At 40.8% G+C, this 22,184-nt stretch overlaps 1 protein-coding gene across 1 annotated transcript in view; it reads right to left on the bottom strand.

The window, feature by feature from the left end:
* The window catches only part of LOC110527036 (aminopeptidase N), a 54,344-nt gene that overhangs the window by 20,058 nt on the left and 12,102 nt on the right, over positions 1 to 22,184 (bottom strand). Inside the window, exons 4-9 of the mRNA XM_036981726.1 lie at positions 19,196 to 19,322; positions 18,810 to 18,964; positions 13,104 to 13,217; positions 12,762 to 12,905; positions 12,133 to 12,198; positions 8,856 to 8,921 (exon numbers count right to left, since the gene is read on the bottom strand). Of these exons, the coding sequence (XP_036837621.1) occupies positions 8,856 to 8,921; positions 12,133 to 12,198; positions 12,762 to 12,905; positions 13,104 to 13,217; positions 18,810 to 18,964; positions 19,196 to 19,322 (672 nt within the window). The remainder of the gene's footprint in view (positions 1 to 8,855; positions 8,922 to 12,132; positions 12,199 to 12,761; positions 12,906 to 13,103; positions 13,218 to 18,809; positions 18,965 to 19,195; positions 19,323 to 22,184) is intronic.

Below are 22,184 nucleotides of genomic sequence, written 5' to 3'. Positions count from 1 at the left end.
ATAACTGTAGTGTTAGTCTCCTCACATTTATAACTGTAGTGTTAGTTTCCTCACATTTATAACTGTAGTGTTAGTCTCCTCACATTTATAACTGTAGTGTTAGTTTCCTCACATTTATAACTGTAGTGTTAGTCTCCTTACATTTATTACTGTAGTGTTAGTTTCCTCACATTTATAACTGTAGTGTTAGTCTCCTCACATTTATAACTGTAGTGTTAGTTTCCTCACATTTATAACTGTAGTGTTAGTCTCCTCACATTTATAACTGTAGTGTTAGTTTCCTCACATTTATAACTGTAGTGTTAGTCTCCTCACATTTATAACTGTAGTGTTAGTTTCCTCACATTTATAACTGTAGTGTTAGTCTCCTCACATTTATAACTGTAGTGTTAGTCTCCTCACATTTATAACTGTAGTGTTAGTCTCCTCACATTTATAACTGTAGTGTTAGTCTCCTCACATTTATAACTGTAGTGTTAGTCTCCTTACATTTATAACTGTAGTGTTAGTCTCCTCACATTTATAACTGTAGTGTTAGTCTCCTCACATTTATAACTGTAGTGTTAGTTTCCTCACATTTATAACTGTAGTGTCAGTCTCCTCACATTTATAACTGTAGTGTCTCCTCACATTTATAACTGTAGTGTTAGTTTCCTCACATTTATAACTGTAGTGTTAGTTTCCTCACATTTATAACTGTAGTGTTAGTCTCCTCACATTTATAACTGTAGTGTTAGTCTCCTCACATTTATAACTGTAGTGTTATTTTCCTTACATTTATAACTGTAGTGTTAGTTTCCTCACATTTATAACTGTAGTGTCTCCTCACATTTATAACTGTAGTGTTAGTCTCCTCACATTTATAACTGTAGTGTTAGTTTCCTTCCATTTATAACTGTAGTGTCTCCTCACATTTATAACTGTAGTGTTAGTTTCCTCACATTTATAACTGTAGTGTTAGTCTCCTCACATTTATAACTGTAGTGTTAGTTTCCTTACATTTATAACTGTAGTGTCTCCTCACATTTATAACTGTAGTGTTAGTTTCCTTACATTTATAACTGTAGTGTTAGTCTCCTCACATTTATAACTGTAGTGTTAGTCTCCTCACATTTATAACTGTAGTGTTAGTTTCCTTACATTTATAACTGTAGTGTCTCCTCACATTTATAACTGTAGTGTTAGTTTCCTTACATTTATAACTGTAGTGTTAGTCTCCTCACATTTATAACTGTAGTGTTAGTTTCCTCACATTTATAACTGTAGTGTCTCCTCACATTTATAACTGTAGTGTTAGTCTCCTCACATTTATAACTGTAGTGTTAGTTTCCTCACATTTATAACTGTAGTGTTAGTCTCCTCACATTTATAACTGTAGTGTTAGTTTCCTCACATTTATAACTGTAGTGTTAGTCTCCTCACATTTATAACTGTAGTGTTAGTTTCCTCACATTTATAACTGTAGTGTTAGTCTCCTTACATTTATTACTGTAGTGTTAGTTTCCTCACATTTATAACTGTAGTGTTAGTCTCCTCACATTTATAACTGTAGTGTTAGTTTCCTCACATTTATAACTGTAGTGTTAGTCTCCTCACATTTATAACTGTAGTGTTAGTTTCCTCACATTTATAACTGTAGTGTTAGTCTCCTCACATTTATAACTGTAGTGTTAGTTTCCTCACATTTATAACTGTAGTGTTAGTCTCCTCACATTTATAACTGTAGTGTTAGTCTCCTCACATTTATAACTGTAGTGTTAGTCTCCTCACATTTATAACTGTAGTGTTAGTCTCCTCACATTTATAACTGTAGTGTTAGTCTCCTTACATTTATAACTGTAGTGTTAGTCTCCTCACATTTATAACTGTAGTGTTAGTCTCCTCACATTTATAACTGTAGTGTTAGTTTCCTCACATTTATAACTGTAGTGTTAGTCTCCTCACATTTATAACTGTAGTGTCTCCTCACATTTATAACTGTAGTGTTAGTTTCCTCACATTTATAACTGTAGTGTTAGTTTCCTCACATTTATAACTGTAGTGTTAGTCTCCTCACATTTATAACTGTAGTGTTAGTCTCCTCACATTTATAACTGTAGTGTTATTTTCCTTACATTTATAACTGTAGTGTTAGTTTCCTCACATTTATAACTGTAGTGTCTCCTCACATTTATAACTGTAGTGTTAGTCTCCTCACATTTATAACTGTAGTGTTAGTTTCCTTCCATTTATAACTGTAGTGTCTCCTCACATTTATAACTGTAGTGTTAGTTTCCTCACATTTATAACTGTAGTGTTAGTCTCCTCACATTTATAACTGTAGTGTTAGTTTCCTTACATTTATAACTGTAGTGTCTCCTCACATTTATAACTGTAGTGTTAGTTTCCTTACATTTATAACTGTAGTGTTAGTCTCCTCACATTTATAACTGTAGTGTTAGTCTCCTCACATTTATAACTGTAGTGTTAGTTTCCTTACATTTATAACTGTAGTGTCTCCTCACATTTATAACTGTAGTGTTAGTTTCCTTACATTTATAACTGTAGTGTTAGTCTCCTCACATTTATAACTGTAGTGTTAGTTTCCTCACATTTATAACTGTAGTGTTAGTCTCCTCACATTTATAACTGTAGTGTTAGTCTCCTCACATTTATAACTGTAGTGTTAGTTTCCTCACATTTATAACTGTAGTGTTAGTCTCCTCACATTTATAACTGTAGTGTTAGTCTCCTCACATTTATAACTGTAGTGTTAGTCTCCTCACATTTATAACTGTAGTGTTAGTTTCCTCACATTTATAACTGTAGTGTTAGTCTCCTCACATTTATAACTGTAGTGTTAGTTTCCTCACATTTATAACTGTAGTGTTAGTTTCCTCACATTTATAACTGTAGTGTTAGTCTCCTCACATTTATAAATGTAGTGTTAGTCTCCTCACATTTATAACTGTAGTGTTAGTTTCCTCACATTTATAACTGTAGTGTTAGTCTCCTCACATTTATAACTGTAGTGTTAGTTTCCTCACATTTATAACTGTAGTGTTAGTCTCCTCACATTTATAACTGTAGTGTTAGTTTCCTCACATTTATAACTGTAGTGTTAGTTTCCTCACATTTATAACTGTAGTGTTAGTCTCCTCACATTTATAACTGTAGTGTTAGTCTCCTCACATTTATAACTGTAGTGTTAGTTTCCTCACATTTATAACTGTAGTGTTAGTCTCCTCACATTTATAACTGTAGTGTTAGTTTCCTCACATTTATAACTGTAGTGTTAGTCTCCTCACATTTATAACTGTAGTGTCTCCTCACATTTATAACTGTAGTGTTAGTTTCCTCACATTTATAACTGTAGTGTTAGTTTCCTCACATTTATAACTGTAGTGTTAGTTTCCTCACATTTATAACTGTAGTGTTAGTTTCCTCACATTTATAACTGTAGTGTTAGTTTCCTCACATTTATAACTGTAGTGTTAGTCTCCTCACATTTATAACTGTAGTGTTAGTTTCCTCACATTTATAACTGTAGTGTTAGTTTCCTCACATTTATAACTGTAGTGTTAGTCTCCTCACATTTATAACTGTAGTGTTAGTTTCCTCACATTTATAACTGTAGTGTTAGTTTCCTCACATTTATAACTGTAGTGTTAGTCTCCTTCAGTTTATAACTGTAGTGTTAGTTTCCTTCCATTTATAACTGTAGTGTTAGTTTCCTCACATTTATAACTGTAGTGTTAGTTTCCTCACATTTATAACTGTAGTGTTAGTCTCCTCACATTTATAACTGTAGTGTTAGTTTCCTTACATTTATAACTGTAGTGTTAGTCTCCTCACATTTATAACTGTAGTGTTAGTTTCCTCACATTTATAACTGTAGTGTTAGTTTCCTCACATTTATAACTGTAGTGTTAGTCTCCTCACATTTATAACTGTAGTGTTAGTTTCCTCACATTTATAACTGTAGTGTTAGTCTCCTCACATTTATAACTGTAGTGTTAGTTTCCTCACATTTATAACTGTAGTGTTAGTGTCCTTACATTTATAACTGTAGTGTTAGTTTCCTCACATTTATAACTGTAGTGTCTCCTCACATTTATAACTGTAGTGTTAGTTTCCTCACATTTATAACTGTAGTGTCTCCTCACATTTATAACTGTAGTGTTAGTTTCCTCACATTTATAACTGTAGTGTCTCCTCACATTTATAACTGTAGTGTTAGTTTCCTCACATTTATAACTGTAGTGTTAGTCTCCTTCAGTTTATAACTGTAGTGTTAGTTTCCTCACATTTATAACTGTAGTGTTAGTTTCCTCACATTTATAACTGTAGTGTTAGTTTCCTCACATTTATAACTGTAGTGTTAGTTTCCTCACATTTATAACTGTAGTGTTAGTCTCCTCACATTTATAACTGTAGTGTTAGTTTCCTCACATTTATAACTGTAGTGTTAGTTTCCTCACATTTATAACTGTAGTGTTAGTTTCCTCACATTTATAACTGTAGTGTCTCCTCACATTTATAACTGTAGTGTTAGTCTCCTCACATTTATAACTGTAGTGTTAGTTTCCTCACATTTATAACTGTAGTGTTAGTCTCCTCACATTTATAACTGTAGTGTTAGTTTCCTCACATTTATAACTGTAGTGTTAGTCTCCTCACATTTATAACTGTAGTGTTAGTTTCCTCACATTTATAACTGTAGTGTTAGTCTCCTTACATTTATAACTGTAGTGTTAGTTTCCTCACATTTATAACTGTAGTGTTAGTCTCCTCACATTTATAACTGTAGTGTTAGTTTCCTCACATTTATAACTGTAGTGTTAGTCTCCTCACATTTATAACTGTAGTGTTAGTTTCCTCACATTTATAACTGTAGTGTTAGTCTCCTCACATTTATAACTGTAGTGTTAGTTTCCTCACATTTATAACTGTAGTGTTAGTCTCCTCACATTTATAACTGTAGTGTTAGTCTCCTCACATTTATAACTGTAGTGTTAGTCTCCTCACATTTATAACTGTAGTGTTAGTCTCCTCACATTTATAACTGTAGTGTTAGTCTCCTTACATTTATAACTGTAGTGTTAGTCTCCTCACATTTATAACTGTAGTGTCTCCTCACATTTATAACTGTAGTGTTAGTTTCCTCACATTTATAACTGTAGTGTTAGTTTCCTCACACTTATAACTGTAGTGTTAGTCTCCTCACATTTATAACTGTAGTGTTAGTCTCCTCACATTTATAACTGTAGTGTTAGTTTCCTTACATTTATAACTGTAGTGTTAGTTTCCTCACATTTATAACTGTAGTGTCTCCTCACATTTATAACTGTAGTGTTAGTCTCCTCACATTTATAACTGTAGTGTTAGTCTCCTCACATTTATAACTGTAGTGTTAGTTTCCTTCCATTTATAACTGTAGTGTCTCCTCACATTTATAACTGTAGTGTTAGTTTCCTCACATTTATAACTGTAGTGTTAGTTTCCTTACATTTATAACTGTAGTGTTAGTCTCCTTCAGTTTATAACTGTAGTGTTAGTCTCCTCACATTTATAACTGTAGTGTTAGTCTCCTCACATTTATAACTGTAGTGTTAGTTTCCTCACATTTATAACTGTAGTGTTAGTCTCCTCACATTTATAACTGTAGTGTTAGTCTCCTCACATTTATAACTGTAGTGTTAGTTTCCTCACATTTATAACTGTAGTGTTAGTTTCCTCACATTTATAACTGTAGTGTTAGTTTCCTTACATTTATAACTGTAGTGTTAGTCTCCTCACATTTATAACTGTAGTGTTAGTCTCCTCACATTTATAACTGTAGTGTTAGTTTCCTCACATTTATAACTGTAGTGTTAGTTTCCTTACATTTATAACTGTAGTGTTAGTCTCCTCACATTTATAACTGTAGTGTTAGTCTCCTCACATTTATAACTGTAGTGTCTCCTCACATTTATAACTGTAGTGTTAGTCTCCTCACATTTATAACTGTAGTGTTAGTTTCCTCACATTTATAACTGTAGTGTTAGTCTCCTCACATTTATAACTGTAGTGTTAGTTTCCTCACATTTATAACTGTAGTGTTAGTCTCCTTCAGTTTATAACTGTAGTGTTAGTCTCCTCACATTTATAACTGTAGTGTTAGTCTCCTCACATTTATAACTGTAGTGTTAGTTTCCTCACATTTATAACTGTAGTGTTAGTCTCCTCACATTTATAACTGTAGTGTTAGTCTCCTCACATTTATAACTGTAGTGTTAGTTTCCTCACATTTATAACTGTAGTGTTAGTTTCCTCACATTTATAACTGTAGTGTTAGTTTCCTTACATTTATAACTGTAGTGTTAGTCTCCTCACATTTATAACTGTAGTGTTAGTCTCCTCACATTTATAACTGTAGTGTTAGTTTCCTCACATTTATAACTGTAGTGTTAGTTTCCTTACATTTATAACTGTAGTGTTAGTCTCCTCACATTTATAACTGTAGTGTTAGTCTCCTCACATTTATAACTGTAGTGTCTCCTCACATTTATAACTGTAGTGTTAGTCTCCTCACATTTATAACTGTAGTGTTAGTTTCCTCACATTTATAACTGTAGTGTTAGTCTCCTCACATTTATAACTGTAGTGTTAGTTTCCTCACATTTATAACTGTAGTGTTGGTCTCCTCACATTTATAACTGTAGTGTTAGTCTCCTCACATTTATAACTGTAGTGTTAGTTTCCTCACATTTATAACTGTAGTGTTAGTTTCCTTACAATAATAACTGTAGTGTTAGTCTCCTCACATTTATAACTGTAGTGTTAGTTTCCTCACATTTATAACTGTAGTGTTAGTCTCCTCACATTTATAACTGTAGTGTTAGTCTCCTCACATTTATAACCGTAGTGTTAGTCTCCTCACATTTATAACTGTAGTGTCTCCTCACATTTATAACTGTAGTGTTAGTTTCCTCACATTTATAACTGTAGTGTTAGTTTCCTTACATTTATAACTGTAGTGTTAGTTTCCTTCAGTTTGTAACTGTAGTGTTAGTCTCCTCACATTTATAACTGTAGTGTTAGTTTCCTTACATTTATAACTGTAGTGTTAGTTTCCTCACATTTATAACTGTAGTGTTAGTTTCCTTCAGTTTATAACTGTAGTGTTAGTTTCCTCACATTTATAACTGTAGTGTTAGTCTCCTCACATTTATAACTGTAGTGTTAGTTTCCTCACATTTATAACTGTAGTGTTAGTTTCCTCACATTTATAACTGTAGTGTTAGTTTCCTCACATTTATAACTGTAGTGTCTCCTCACATTTATAACTGTAGTGTTAGTTTCCTCACATTTATAACTGTAGTGTTAGTCTCCTCACATTTATAACTGTAGTGTTAGTTTCCTCACATTTATAACTGTAGTGTTAGTCTCCTTACATTTATAACTGTAGTGTTAGTCTGCTCACATTTATAACTGTAGTGTTAGTCTCCTCACATTTATAACTGTAGTGTTAGTCTCCTCACATTTATAACTGTAGTGTTAGTCTCCTCACATTTATAACTGTAGTGTTAGTCTCCTTACATTTATAACTGTAGTGTTAGTCTCCTTACATTTATAACTGTAGTGTTAGTCTCCTCACATTTATAACTGTAGTGTTAGTCTCCTCACATTTATAACTGTAGTGTTAGTCTCCTTACATTTATAACTGTAGTGTTAGTTTCCTTACATTTATAACTGTAGTGTTAGTCTCCTCACATTTATAACTGTAGTGTTAGTCTCCTTACATTTATAACTGTAGTGTTAGTCTCCTCACATTTATAACTGTAGTGTTAGTTTCCTCACATTTATAACTGTAGTGTTAGTTTCCTCACATTTATAACTGTAGTGTTAGTCTCCTCACATTTATAACTGTAGTGTTAGTTTCCTTCAGTTTATAACTGTAGTGTTAGTTTCCTCACATTTATAACTGTAGTGTTAGTCTCCTCACATTTATAACTGTAGTGTTAGTTTCCTCACATTTATAACTGTAGTGTTAGTTTCCTCACATTTATAACTGTAGTGTTAGTCTCCTCACATTTATAACTGTAGTGTTAGTTTCCTTCAGTTTATAACTGTAGTGTTAGTTTCCTCACATTTATAACTGTAGTGTTAGTCTCCTCACATTTATAACTGTAGTGTTAGTCTCCTCACATTTATAACTGTAGTGTTAGTTTCCTCACATTTATAACTGTAGTGTTAGTTTCCTCACATTTATAACTGTAGTGTTAGTCTCCTCACATTTATAACTGTAGTGTTAGTCTCCTCACATTTATAACTGTAGTGTTAGTTTCCTCACATTTATAACTGTAGTGTTAGTTTCCTTCAGTTTGTAACTACATTTTGCGTCATGTACCTTTGTCGTACAGTTCCAAGATTAGTGAGGATTATTCGGCTAGTTTTATATGTTCAACTTTCAGGATGATTCATAAATATTTTCCTAAATAATCAGAGATCAGAGTATTTTTAAATATACTAGTTGGTCCTGAAACAGAGGCTAAGAGTCTGGCTTTCCTTCAGTAATCCATGTATTCTGAACCCATTCCCTTAATGTAGTCTAGTGAGTCCACAAAATGAAATGCACTCCGTATTTAAAGGGATGGTTTAAGATAAATGTACTGAAAAACCCTATTGAATGAAAACTTCACCAGAAAATCTGTTAGCCAGAAAGTGGGGTGTTTTTGCAACAGTTGAATTAAATGTATTCAGCACGCGCACGGGAACCACGCCTGCAAAACCCATTACGCACATTCATAAGGTATGTCTGAATGAATCAGGCCGTTAATTAATAATGGGCCAGGTATATGAAGGTTAACATTATGACCAGGATCATGTATTACCATCTGCAGGTGCTTCCAGAGGTCCTGGTAAACTGTGTTGCTGTACTTGAATGTATTCAGATACGTCTGTGGAGAGATCAGGTCACATTTCAGCTTCAAAATATCAAATCACTTCTCTTTCAGTCGGTCACTCTGTATAATCATTTATTTAACCTTTATTTAACTAGGCAAGTCAGTCATTTTCAATGACGGCCTACAAAGGCCAAACCCGGATGACGCTGGGCCAATTGTACTCCGCTCTATGGTACTCTCAATCACAGACAGTTGTGATACAGCCTGGATTTGAACCTAGCACTGAGATGCAGTGCCATGGGGCTCCCGAGTGGCGCAGCGGTCTGAGAAGACACCATGGGGAGTGAACGACCAATCACATTCACCTGAAGAAAACAAAGACATGCCCAATGGGACAATGAATGCAAAACCTGCCCTAGGAAGCCCACCTTCCTGGCTATAACGTTCATTTCCTCAAGTCTTCGCTCTTCAGCTCGCCTGAAGGAGACCGTGTCACACAATTTACAAAGACTACTGGATTCGGCTCCGACGTAGCTGTCTGTCTCGAACTTGAAATGCTCGACCCGCTCCACTACAGCCCCATCGATGTCCATTTCCTGTCGTCCACGATCGTCTCCTTTGTCTTGCTCACATTGAGGGATAGGTTGCTGTCCTGGCACCACACTGCCAGGTCTCTGACCTCCTCCCTATAGTCTGTCTCATCGTTGAGGGAGTGGTTGTTGTCCTGGCACCACACTGCCAGGTCTCTGACCTCCTCCCTATAGGCTGTCTCAACGTTGTCAGTGATCAGGCCTTACCACTGTGGGTCGTAAGCAAACGCAATGATCATGTTGGAGTCGTGCTTGGCCAGACAGTCGTAAGTGAACAGGGAGTACAGGAGGGGACAAAGCACACACCCCTGAGGGGCTTAGGTGTTGAGGATCAGCGTGGCAGAAGTGTTGTTACCCACCCTTACCACCTGGGGGCGGCCCGTCAGGAAGTCCAGGATCCAGTTGCAGAGGGAGGTATTTAGTCCTAGGGTCCTTAGCTTATTGATGAGCTTTGTGGGCACTATGGTGTTGAATGCTGAGCTGTAGTCAATGAACAGCATTCTCACATAGGTGTTCCTTTTGCCCAGGTGGGAAAAGGCAGTGTGGAGTGCAATAGAGATTGCGTCATCTGTGGATCTGTTTGAGCGGTATGCGAATTGGAGAGGGTCTAGGGTTTCCGGGATGATGGTGTTGATGTGAGCCACGACCAGCCTTTCAAAGCACTTCATGGCTACCGACGTGAGTTCAATAATCTGCTAAATATGTGTATGGACCAAGAACATCTGCTAAATATGTGTATGGGCCAATAACATCTACTAAATATTTGTATGGACCAATAAAATTTGATTTGGATTTGAAATGATTGCGAGCTCCGGTGTCATAGCCACGAAGGTGTGGCTTCTGAGGGCGGGCTCTACATTCATTGGCCCATTGGGTGTGTTTTTAGTTTTCTTCAGGTGATTGTGATTGGTCGTTGACTCCCCATAGCATGTTATACCTCGTTCCCTCCTTCAGGGAGCAGTAGTTATATTCGTAACTGTAAGTTCTCACTTTTATATGTGTCACTCATATATATATATATATATATATATATATATATATACACACTGCTCAAAAAAATAAAGGGAAGACTTATTAAACAACACAATGTAACTCCAAGTCAATCACACTTCTGTGAAATCAAACTGTCGACTTAGGAAGCAACACTGATTGACAATAAATTTCACATGCTGTTGTGCAAATGGAATAGACAACAGGTGGAAATTATGGGCAATTAGCAAGACACCCCCAATAAAGGAGTGGTTCTGCAGGTGGTAACCACAGACCACTTCTCAGTTCCTATGCTTCCTGGCTGATGTTTTGGTCGCTTTTGAATGCTGGCGGTGCTTTCACTCTAGTGGTAGCATGAGACGGAGTCTACAACCCACACAAGTGGCTCAGGTAGTGCAGCTCATCCAGGATGGGACATCAATGCGAGCTGTTGCAAGAAGGTTTGCTGTGTCTGTCAGCGTAGTGTCCAGAGCACGGAGGCACTACCAGGAGACAGGCCAGTACATCAGGAGACGTGGAGGAGGCCGTAGGAGGGCAACAACCCAGCAGCAGGACCGCTACCTCCACCTTTGAGCAAGGAGGAGCAAGAGGAGCACTGCAAGAGGCCTGCAAAATGACCTTCAGCAGGGCACAAATGTGCATGTGTCTGCTCAAACGGTCAGAAACAGACTCCATGAGGGTGGTATGAGGGCCCGACGTCCACAGGTGGGGGTTGTGCTTACAGCCCAACACCGTGCAGGACGTTTGACATTTGCCAGAGAACACCAAGATTGGCAAAATTCGCCTCTGGCGCCCTGTGCTCGTCACGGATGAAAGCAGGTTCACACTGAGCACGTGACAGACGTGACAGAGTTTGGAGACGCCGTGGAGAACGTTCTGCTGCCTGCAACATCCTACAGCATGACCGGTTTGGCGGTGGGTCAGTCATGGTGTGGGGTGGCATTTCTCCATGTGCTCGCCAGAGGTAGCTTGACTGCCATTAGGTACCGAGATGAGATCCTCAGACCCCTTGTGAGACCATATGCTGGTGCGGTTGGCCCTGGGTTCCTCCTAATGCAAGACAATGCTAGACCTCATGTGGCTGGAGTGTGTCAGCAGTTCCTGCAAGAGGAAGGCATTGATGCTATGGACTGGCCCGCCCGTTCCCCAGACCTGAATCCAATTGAGCACATCTGGGACATCATTTCTCGCTCCATCCAACAACGCCACGTTGCACCACAGACTGTCCAGGAGTTGGTGGATGCTTTAGTCCAGGTCTGGGAGGAGATCCCTCAGGAGACCATCCGCCACCTCATCAGGAGCATGCCCAGGCGTTGTAGGGAGGTCATACAGGCAGTTGCAGGCCACACACACTACTGAGCCTCCTTTTGACTTGTTTTAAAGACATTACATCAAAGTTGGATCAGCCTGTAGTGTGGTTTTCCACTTTCATTTTGAGTGTGACTCCAAATTCAGACCTCCATGGGTTGATAAATTTGATTTCCATTGACAATTTCTACGTGATTTTGTTGTCAGTACATTCAACTATGTAAAAAAAAAGTATTTAATAAGAATATTTCATTCATTCAGATCTAGGATGTGTTATTTTAGTGTTCCCTTTATTTTTTTGAGCAGTGTATATATATCTAAACAAAAGGATGTGGAACAAAATATAGTAATTAGACATGTACATAAACATTACTCACACTAAGTCCTCGGGCGAAGACCGGCTCTGTCAAGAACTCAGACAGCATCCTCAGAACTGCAGCTCCCTAGGAGGAAGAGAACACAGGATATAAGAAATAAAACGTCTGACTTGTCATGGCCCAGTACAGCCTGCCGCTCTCGCCCGAATCAAAATCCTTAAGAGAAATGCAGACAGAAAATAATTTAATTTCCTTGAGGACATGTGACATTTGCTATTTCAAAGAAATGCAGATTCTTTTTTTAAAGTCGACTAAAACCCAGACGATTTTGACCCAGGTGATTCTGACCCAGGTGATTCTGACCCAGATGACTGACCCAGGTGATTCTGACCCAGATGACTTTGACCCAGGTGATTCTGACCCAGATGACTTTGACCCAGATGACTGACCCAGGTGATTCTGACCCAGGTGATTCTGACCCAGATGACTTTGACCCAGATGATTTTGACCCAGATGATTTTGACCCAGATGATTATTACCACGGTGACTTTGACCCGGGTGATTTTGACCCAGATGATTTTGACCCAGGTGATTTTGACCCAGGTGATTTTGACCCAGGTGAATGTGGCATGCTGTGCTGTGTTGTGAAGCTAGTAGGTTGCCAGTAAGAGGTGTGATTAGAAGCATACCTTGCTGTAGGTGATGGTGTCAAACAGTTCACTGATCTGTGCAGGCCTCATGACGTCTTCCTCTTTAGAAGAGAGAGGGTGAGAGGAGGCCAGCGCGTCTACAGACATCGCCCCATGCACCTCCTTCAGCACTATCAGGTCTGTCTGTGGAGACATCAGGCCTTCGCTTTTAACCTTTCACTTGTACCGGCAGATGGAATTTGGAGAGCAGATTTCTTTGTGGGTTAAATCCATGAGAAAAGGTATATTTGGAGAGCTGTGCAACAGTTCAAGTTGTAATGTACATGTTTTATCTCAAGTCAAGTTAGGAGTCACTCAGATATGATGAAAAGAAAGACTCACTACGTTCCATGTGGGTTCAGCAGAGTTGGCCCCAAGATACGAGACGTAGGAGGCAAAGCCCTCGTTGAGCCACAGGTCATTCCACCACTTCATGGTCACCAGGTTACCAAACCACTGTGGACACATAAACCTTATTCAGCCAGTGGCATAGAGGGAAAGGACACAGGGTGCAGAGAGGAGAGGGACAGGACACAGTATATTATAGTATTGACTGTAGTACAGACCAGGCAGCCAGCTGCAGCCTCTCAGTATATTATAGTATTGACTTGTTAGTGGAATTTCTAAATTCCTGTATGTTTTGTAGCCAAAACCAAATTCGCACTCTTTCTATTTCATTAATGAGTTGTAAGTTCATTAATTATGCATGAAGTAGATCGAGACCAGTCTTAAAAGCCAGGTAACAGTGTTTATTTCAAGAGAGTACTAACCACATACACATATTTCCACAGGTTATAAAGTGAAAATGACGTCAGCGTTTTCTAAACATTCTATCTATTTCACAAGTAGAGGGCCCTCTAGCTCTCGAGCCTTCGCGTTATCAGCACGAAGTCAAGGCCAGTCAGTATCAATCAACATTCTAGACAGTCTGGAGATGGGCCGTTCCTGCCACCTGGAGATTGTACAACTGAATGAACTAAGGAACAGACCTTCATTGTTACTAAACTCCTGACTACATTATATACAATTGGGAATGGGAGCAAGAGAGAAAATTCACATGTACAGTACATTATAGCATTTGGACTAGTCAGTTCTGATTGGAATGTATACATAATTAGTCATTTCAACCATAATTTCCTCTAACATGACTGTAATACAGCCTCTCAGTATATTAGAGTATTGACTGTAATACAGCCTCTCAGTATATTATAGTATTGACTGTAATACAGACCAGGGGAGCCAGCTGTAGCCTCTCAGTATATTATAGTATTGACTGTAATACAGACCAGGCAGCCAGCTGCAGCCTCTCAGTATATTATAGTATTGACTGTAATACAGCCTCTCAGTATTTTATAGTATTGACTGTAATACAGCCTCTCAGTATATTATAGTATTGACTGTAGTACAGCCTCTCAGTATATTATAGTATTGACTGTAGTACAGACCAGGGGAGCCAGCTGCAGCCTCTCAGTATATTATAGTATTGACTGTAATACAGACCAGGGGAACCAGCTGCAGCCTCTCATATTATAGTATTGACTGTAGTACAGACCAGGGGAGCCAGCTGCAGCCTCTCAGTATATTATAGTATTGACTGTAATACAGACCAGGGGAACCAGCTGCAGCCTCTCAGTATATTATAGTATTGACTGTAATACAGCCTCTCAGTATATTATAGTATTGACTGTAATACAGCCTCTCAGTATATTATAGTATTGACTGTAATACAGCCTCTCAGTATATTATAGTATTGACTGTAATACAGCCTCTCAGTATATTATAGTATTGACTGTAATACAGCCTCTCAGTATATTATAGTATTGACTGTAATACAGCCTCTTAGTATATTATAGTATTGACTGTAATACAGCATCTCAGTATATTATAGTATTGACTGTAATACAGACCAGGGGAGCCAGCTGCAGCCTCTCAGTATATTATAGTCTTGACTGTAGTACAGCCTCTCAGTATATTATAGTATTGACTGTAATACAGCCTCTCAGTATATTATAGTATTGACTGTAATACAGACCAGGGGAGCCAGCTGCAGCCTCTCAGTATATTATAGTATTGACTGTAATACAGACCAGGGGAGCCAGCTGCAGCCTCTCAGTATATTATAGTATTGACTGTAATACAGCCTCTCAGTATTTTATAGTATTGACTGTAATACAGCCTCTCAGTATATTATAGTATTGACTGTAGTACAGCCTCTCAGTATATTATAGTATTGACTGTAGTACAGACCAGGGGAGCCAGCTGCAGCCTCTCAGTATATTATAGTATTGACTGTAATACAGACCAGGGGAACCAGCTGCAGCCTCTCATATTATAGTATTGACTGTAGTACAGACCAGGGGAGCCAGCTGCAGCCTCTCAGTATATTATAGTATTGACTGTAATACAGACCAGGGGAACCAGCTGCAGCCTCTCAGTATATTATAGTATTGACTGTAATACAGCCTCTCAGTATATTATAGTATTGACTGTAATACAGCCTCTCAGTATATTATAGTATTGACTGTAATACAGCCTCTCAGTATATTATAGTATTGACTGTAATACAGCCTCTCAGTATATTATAGTATTGACTGTAATACAGCCTCTCAGTATATTATAGTATTGACTGTAATACAGCATCTCAGTATATTATAGTATTGACTGTAATACAGACCAGGGGAGCCAGCTGCAGCCTCTCAGTATATTATAGTCTTGACTGTAGTACAGCCTCTCAGTATATTATAGTATTGACTGTAATACAGCCTCTCAGTATATTATAGTATTGACTGTAATACAGACCAGGGGAGCCAGCTGCAGCCTCTCAGTATATTATAGTATTGACTGTAATACAGACCAGGCAGCCAGCTGTAGCCTCTCAGTATATTATAGTATTGACTGTAGTACAGCCTCTCAGTATATTATAGTATTGACTGTAGTACAGCCTCTCAGTATATTATAGTATTGACTGTAATACAGACCAGGCAGCCAGCTGTAGCCTCTCAGTATATTATAGTATTGACTGTAATACAGACCAGGCAGCCAGCTGCAGCCTCTCAGTATATTATAGTATTGACTGTAATACAGCCTCTCAGTATATTATAGTATTGACTGTAATACAGCCTCTCAGTATATTATAGTACTGACTGTAATACAGCCTCTCAGTATATTATAGTATTGACTGTAATACAGCCTCTCAGTATATTATAGTATTGACTGTAATACAGCCTCTCAGTATATTATAGTATTGACTGTAATACAGCCTCTCAGTATATTATAGTATTGACTGTAATACAGCCTCTCAGTATATTATAGTATTGACTGTAATACAGACCAGGGGAGCCAGCTGCAGCCTCTCAGTATATTATAGTATTGACTGTAATACAGACCAGGGGAGCCAGCTGTAGCCTCTCAGTATATTATAGTATTGACTGTAATACAGACCAGGCAGCCAGCTGTAGCCTCTCAGTATATTATAGTATTGACTGTAATACAGACCAGGCAGCCAGCTGTAGCCTCTCAGTATATTATAGTATTGACTGTAATACAGACCAGGCAGCCAGCTGTAGCCTCTCAGTATATTATAGTATTGACTGTAATACAGCCTCTCAGTATATTATAGTACTGACTGTAATACAGCCTCTCAGAATATTATAGTATTGACTGTAATACAGACCAGGCAGCCAGCTGTAGCCTCTCAGTATATTATAGTATTGACTGTAATACAGACCAGGCAGCCAGCTGCAGCCTCTCAGTATATTATAGTATTGACTGTAATACAGCCTCTCAGTATATTATAGTATTGACTGTAATACAGACCAGGCAGCCAGCTGCAGCCTCTCAGTATATTATAGTATTGACTGTAGTACAGCCTCTCAGTATATTATAGTATTGACTGTAATACAGACCAGGGGAGCCAGCTGCAGCCTCTCAGTATATTATAGTATTGACTGTAATACAGACCAGGCAGCCAGCTGTAGCCTCTCAGTATATTATAGTATTGACTGTAATACAGACCAGGCATCCAGCTGTAGCCTCTCAGTATATTATAGTATTGACTGTAATACAGACCAGGCAGCCAGCTGTAGCCTCTCAGTATATTATAGTATTGACTGTAATACAGACCAGGGGAACCAGCTGCAGCCTCTCAGTATATTATAGTATTGACTGTAATACAGCCTCTCAGTATATTATAGTATTGACTGTAGTATTGACTGGCGGCACCTGGCTGACTGGCGGCACTGGCGGCCCCTGGCTGACTCGCGGCACTGGCGGCCCCTGGCTGACTGGCGGCACTGGCGGCCCCTGGCTGACTGGCGGCACTGGCGGCCCCTGGCTGACTGGCGGCCCCTGGCGGCACTGGCGGCCCCTGGCAGACGGGCGGCACTGGCGGCTCCTGGCAGACGGGCGGCACTGGCGGCTCCTGGCAGACGGGCGGCGCTGGCGGCGCTGGGCAGACGGGCGGCGCTGGCGGCGCTGGGCAGACGGGTGGCGCTGGCGGCGCTGGGCAGACGGGCGGCGCTGGGCAGACGGGCGGCCCTGGCGGCGCTGGGCAGACGGGCGGCGCTGGGCAGACGGGCGGCACTGGCGGCGCTGGGCAGACGGGTGGCACTGGCGGCTCCTGGCAGACGGGCGGCACTGGCGGCGCTGGGCAGACGGGCGGCACTGGCGGCGCTGGGCAGACGGGCGGCACTGGCGGCTCCTGGCAGACGGGCGGCACTGGCGGCGCTGGGCAGACGGGCGGCACTGGCGGCGCTGGGCAGACGGGCGGCACTGGCGGCGCTGGAGAGGAGGAAGGCTCTGGAAGCGCCGGACTGAGTAGCTCTCGTAGCGCCGAACAGGCGGGAGACTCCGGCAGCGCTGGAGAGGAGGAAGCCCCTGTAAGGATGGGCCGGAGAGACAGCCTGGTACGGGGAGCTGCCACCGGAGGGCTGGTGCGTGGAGGTGGTGACGGATAGACCGGGCCGTGCAGGCGCACTGGAGCTCTTGAGCACCGAGCCTGCCCAACCTTACCCGGTTGAATGGTCCCGGTCGCCCTGCCAGTGCGGCGAGGTGGAATAGCCTGCACTGGGCTATGCAGGCGAACCGGGGACACCGTGCGCAAGGCTGGTACTATGTAAGCCGGCCCAAGGAGACGCACTGGAGACCAGATGCGTAGAGCCGGCTTCATGGCACTTGGCTCGATGCCCACTCTAGCCCGGCCGATACGCGGAGCTGGAATGTACCGCACCGGGCTGTGCACCCGCACTGGGGACACCGTGCACTCCACAGCATAACACGGTGCCTGCCCGGTCTCTCTAGCCCCCCGGTAACCACAGGGAGTTTGCGCAGGTCTCCTACCTGGCATAGCCATACTCCCCGTTAGCCCCCCCCCAATACATTTTTGGGGCTGACTCTCAGGCTTCTATCCACGACGCCGCGCTGCCTCCTCATACCGGCGCCTCTCCGCATTCGCCGCCTCCCGTTCTTCCTTGGGGCGGCGATATTCTCCTGGCTGAGCCCAGGGTCCTTTACCATCCAAATCTTCCTCCCATGTCCATTTCTCCAAATAGTGCAGCCTCTCCCACTGCTGCTGCTGCTGCTCCTGTTGCTGCTGCCTCTGTTGCTTCTCCTGCTGCTCCTCTTGCCGTTGCCCGTTACCACGCCGCTTGGTCCTGTTGTGGTGGGTGATTCTGTAACGACGTTCGTCTGTACGCGAGGCGGACCAAAGCGCAGCGTGGTTGTTTTGATTCATGTTTTAATAAATAACTTCACATGAACAAACTAACAAAAACAAGAAATGTGACAACGCAAAACAGTCCTATCCTGTGACAACACAGTGACAGGAACAATCACCCACAAACACACAGTGAAACCCAGGCTACCTAAGTATGATTCTCAATCAGAGACAACTAATGACACCTGCCTCTGATTGAGAACAATACTAGGTCGAAAACAGAAATGCCCCAAAACATAGAAAAACAAACATAGACTGCCCACCCAACTCCCTGACCATACTAAATAAATACAAAACAACGGAAATCAAGGTCAGAACGTGACAGTAATACAGACCATGTGAGCCAGTTCATGAGAGATGACCGTAGCGATCCACTCTTTGTCTCCATTGGACGAGCTGGCAGGGTTGTAGAGCAGGGCTGTCTCTCTGTAGGTGATCAGACCCCAGTTCTCCATGGCTCCAGCACTGAAGTCAGGCAGAGCTATCTGGTCTACAGAGTAAAGGAGCTGAAATATCCATTACAGCACTTAACAATGGTGTAAGTCTCAAATGGTGTCCTATTCCCTACATAGTGCACTACTTTAGCCTAGAGGCCTATGGGCCCTGGTCAAAGGTAGGGTCACTACAAAGGGAATATGGTGCCATTTGGGACCCATTCGGAATCTCTCTTCAACAACAGACAGGGATTCCGAGAGGAAGAGTATTCCTCTTTAAGTATTACCTGATTTGGTCAGAGGATAGCTTGAGCTGTAGTAGTTTTCAAAGAACTCCAGGATTGGTCCAGTTTTTTCGAGGGCGTAATCTCCCTGGCCCTCAGCAATGGCCTGTTTACGAGCCCAAATCCTGATCTGGAAAATAAAGACATGTTTTCTGTCATGAGATCCTGTACCCTGGGCCCTCATTTATAAAACATCCTGTACCCTGGGCCCTCATTTATAAAACATCCTGTACCCTGGGGCCTCATTTATAAAACATCCTGTACCCTGGGGCCTCATTTATAAAACATCCTGTACCCTGGGCCCTCATTTATAAACATCCTGTACCCTGGGGCCTCATTTATAAAACATCCTGTACCCTGGGCCCTCATTTATAAAACATCCTGTACCCTGGGCCCTCATTTATAAAACATCCTGTACCCTGGGCCCTCATTTATAAAACATCCTGTACCCTGGGGCCTCATTTATAAAACATCCTGTACCCTGGGGCCTCATTTATAAAACATCCTGTACCCTGGGGTCTCATTTATAAAACATCCTGTACCCTGGGGCCTCATTTATAAACATCCTGTACCCTGGGGTCTCATTTATAAAACATCCTGTACCCTGGGGCCTCATTTATAAAACATCCTGTACCCTGGGGCCTCATTTATAAACATCCTGTACCCTGGGGCCTCATTTATAAAACATCCTGTACCCTGGGGCCTCATTTATAAAACATCCTGTGTACCCTGGGGCCTCATTTATAAAACATCCTGTACCCTGGGGTCTCGTTTATAAAACATCCTGTACCCTGGGGCCTCATTTATAAAACATCCTGTGTACCCTGGGGCCTCATTTATAAAACATCCTGTGTACCCTGGGGCCTCATTTATAAAACATCCTGTACCCTGGGGTCTCGTTTATAAAACATCCTGTACCCTGGGGCCTCATTTATAAAACATCCTGTACCCTGGGGCCTCATTTATAAAACATGTTGTTAGATTTATACTTGAACTTAGTCGTAAAATGATTTCCGACAGTGTGCTCATTTTGGATTCATAAAAGATATTGAGCATAAAAACAATTGATGACGCAGGTTCTAAGAAGCCCATTTGTAACTTACGGTCCTGTGATCTATAAATCTCTAATTAACTTCAAATTGACGGCACCTCGCCGATTTCCCCTTATAGAATGCTAGAACATATGAGGGTTTAGACAGGAATAGCCATGGACCAAAAGAGAAGAGCTAACTTTGTGGAAGACGAGATCACGGCGATGGTAGAGGAGATTGAAGGCAGGCAACACGTATTATTCGGTGGACTAAATAGTGGGTTGACAAACAAAGCCAAACAGGTATCTTGGGAGTGTTGCTGCTGCAGTGAACGAGGTGGAGCAGCAAGACAGAACTGTGTCTGATGGGAATAAGAAATGGTCTGATCTTAAACTGTAGAGGAAAGAAATGGTCTGACCTTAAACTGTAGAGGAAAGAAATGGTCTGACTTTAAACTGTAGGGGAAAGAAATGGTCTAACCTTAAACTGTAGGGGAAAGAAATGGTCTGATCTTAAACTGTAGGGGAAAGAAATGGTCTGATCTTAAACTGTAGGGGAAAGAAATGGTCTGACCTTAAACTGTAGGGGAAAGAAATGGTCTGACCTTAAACTGTAGGGGAAAGAAATGGTCTGATCTTAAACTGTAGGGGAAAGAAATGGTCTGACCTTAAACTGTAGGGGAAAGAAATGGTCTGACTTAAACTGTAGGGGAAAGAAATGGTCTGATCTTAAACTGTAGGGGAAATAAATGGTCTGACCTTAAACTGTAGGGGAAAGAAATGGTCTGATCTTAAACTGTAGGGGAAAGAAATGGTCTGACCTTAAACTGTAGGGGAAAGAAATGGTCTGACCTTAAACTGTAGGGGAAAGAAATGGTCTGATCTTAAACTGTAGGGGAAAGAAATGGTCTGATCTTAAACTGTAGGGGAAATAAATGGTCTGATCTTAAACTGTAGAGGAAAGAAATGGTCTGACTTAAACTGTAGAGGAAAGAAATGGTCTGACTTAAACTGTAGAGGAAAGAAATGGTCTGACTTAAACTGTAGAGGAAAGAAATGGTCTGATCTTAAACTGTAGGGGAAATAAATGGTCTGATCTTAAACTGTAGGGGAAAGAAATGGTCTGACTTAAACTGTAGAGGAAAGAAATGGTCTGACCTTAAACTGTAGGGGAAAGAAATGGTCTGACCTTAAACTGTAGGGGAAAGAAATGGTCTGACTTAAACTGTAGAGGAAAGAAATGGTCTGACCTTAAACTGTAGGGGAAAGAAATGGTCTGACCTTAAACTGTAGGGGAAAGAAATGGTCTGACTTAAACTGTAGAGGAAAGAAATGGTCTGACCTTAAACTGTAGGGGAAAGAAATGGTCTGACCTTAAACTGTAGGGGAAAGAAATGGTCTGACTTAAACTGTAGAGGAAAGAAATGGTCTGACCTTAAACTGTAGGGGAAAGAAATGGTCTGACCTTAAACTGTAGGGGAAAGAAATGGTCTGACTTAAACTGTAGGGGAAAGAAATGGTCTGACCTTAAACTGTAGGGGAAAGAAATGGTCTGACCTTAAACTGTAGGGGAAAGAAATGGTCTGATCTTAAACTGTAGGGGAAAGAAATGGTCTGACCTTAAACTGTAGGGGAAAGAAATGGTCTGACCTTAAACTGTAGGGGAAAGAAATGGTCTGATCTTAAACTGTAGGGGAAAGAAATGGTCTGACCTTAAACTGTAGGGGAAAGAAATGGTCTGACCTTAAACTGCAGGGGAAAGAAATGGTCTGACCTTAAACTGTAGGGGAAAGAATTGGTCTGACCTTAAACTGTAGGGGAAAGAAATGGTCTGACCTTAAACTGTAGGGGAAAGAAATGGTCTGACCTTAAACTGTAGGGGAAAGAAATGGTCTGACCTTAAACTGTAGGGGAAATAAATGGTCTGACCTTAAACTGTAGAGGAAAGAAATGGTCTGAAAG

This window comes from Oncorhynchus mykiss, chromosome 6, assembly GCF_013265735.2.
Source record: "Oncorhynchus mykiss isolate Arlee chromosome 6, USDA_OmykA_1.1, whole genome shotgun sequence".
In the NCBI taxonomy this organism is placed as follows: domain Eukaryota; kingdom Metazoa; phylum Chordata; class Actinopteri; order Salmoniformes; family Salmonidae; genus Oncorhynchus; species Oncorhynchus mykiss.
The sequence above is the reverse complement of the archived record's forward strand: the minus strand, read 5'-3'. Positions and strand labels throughout refer to the sequence as shown.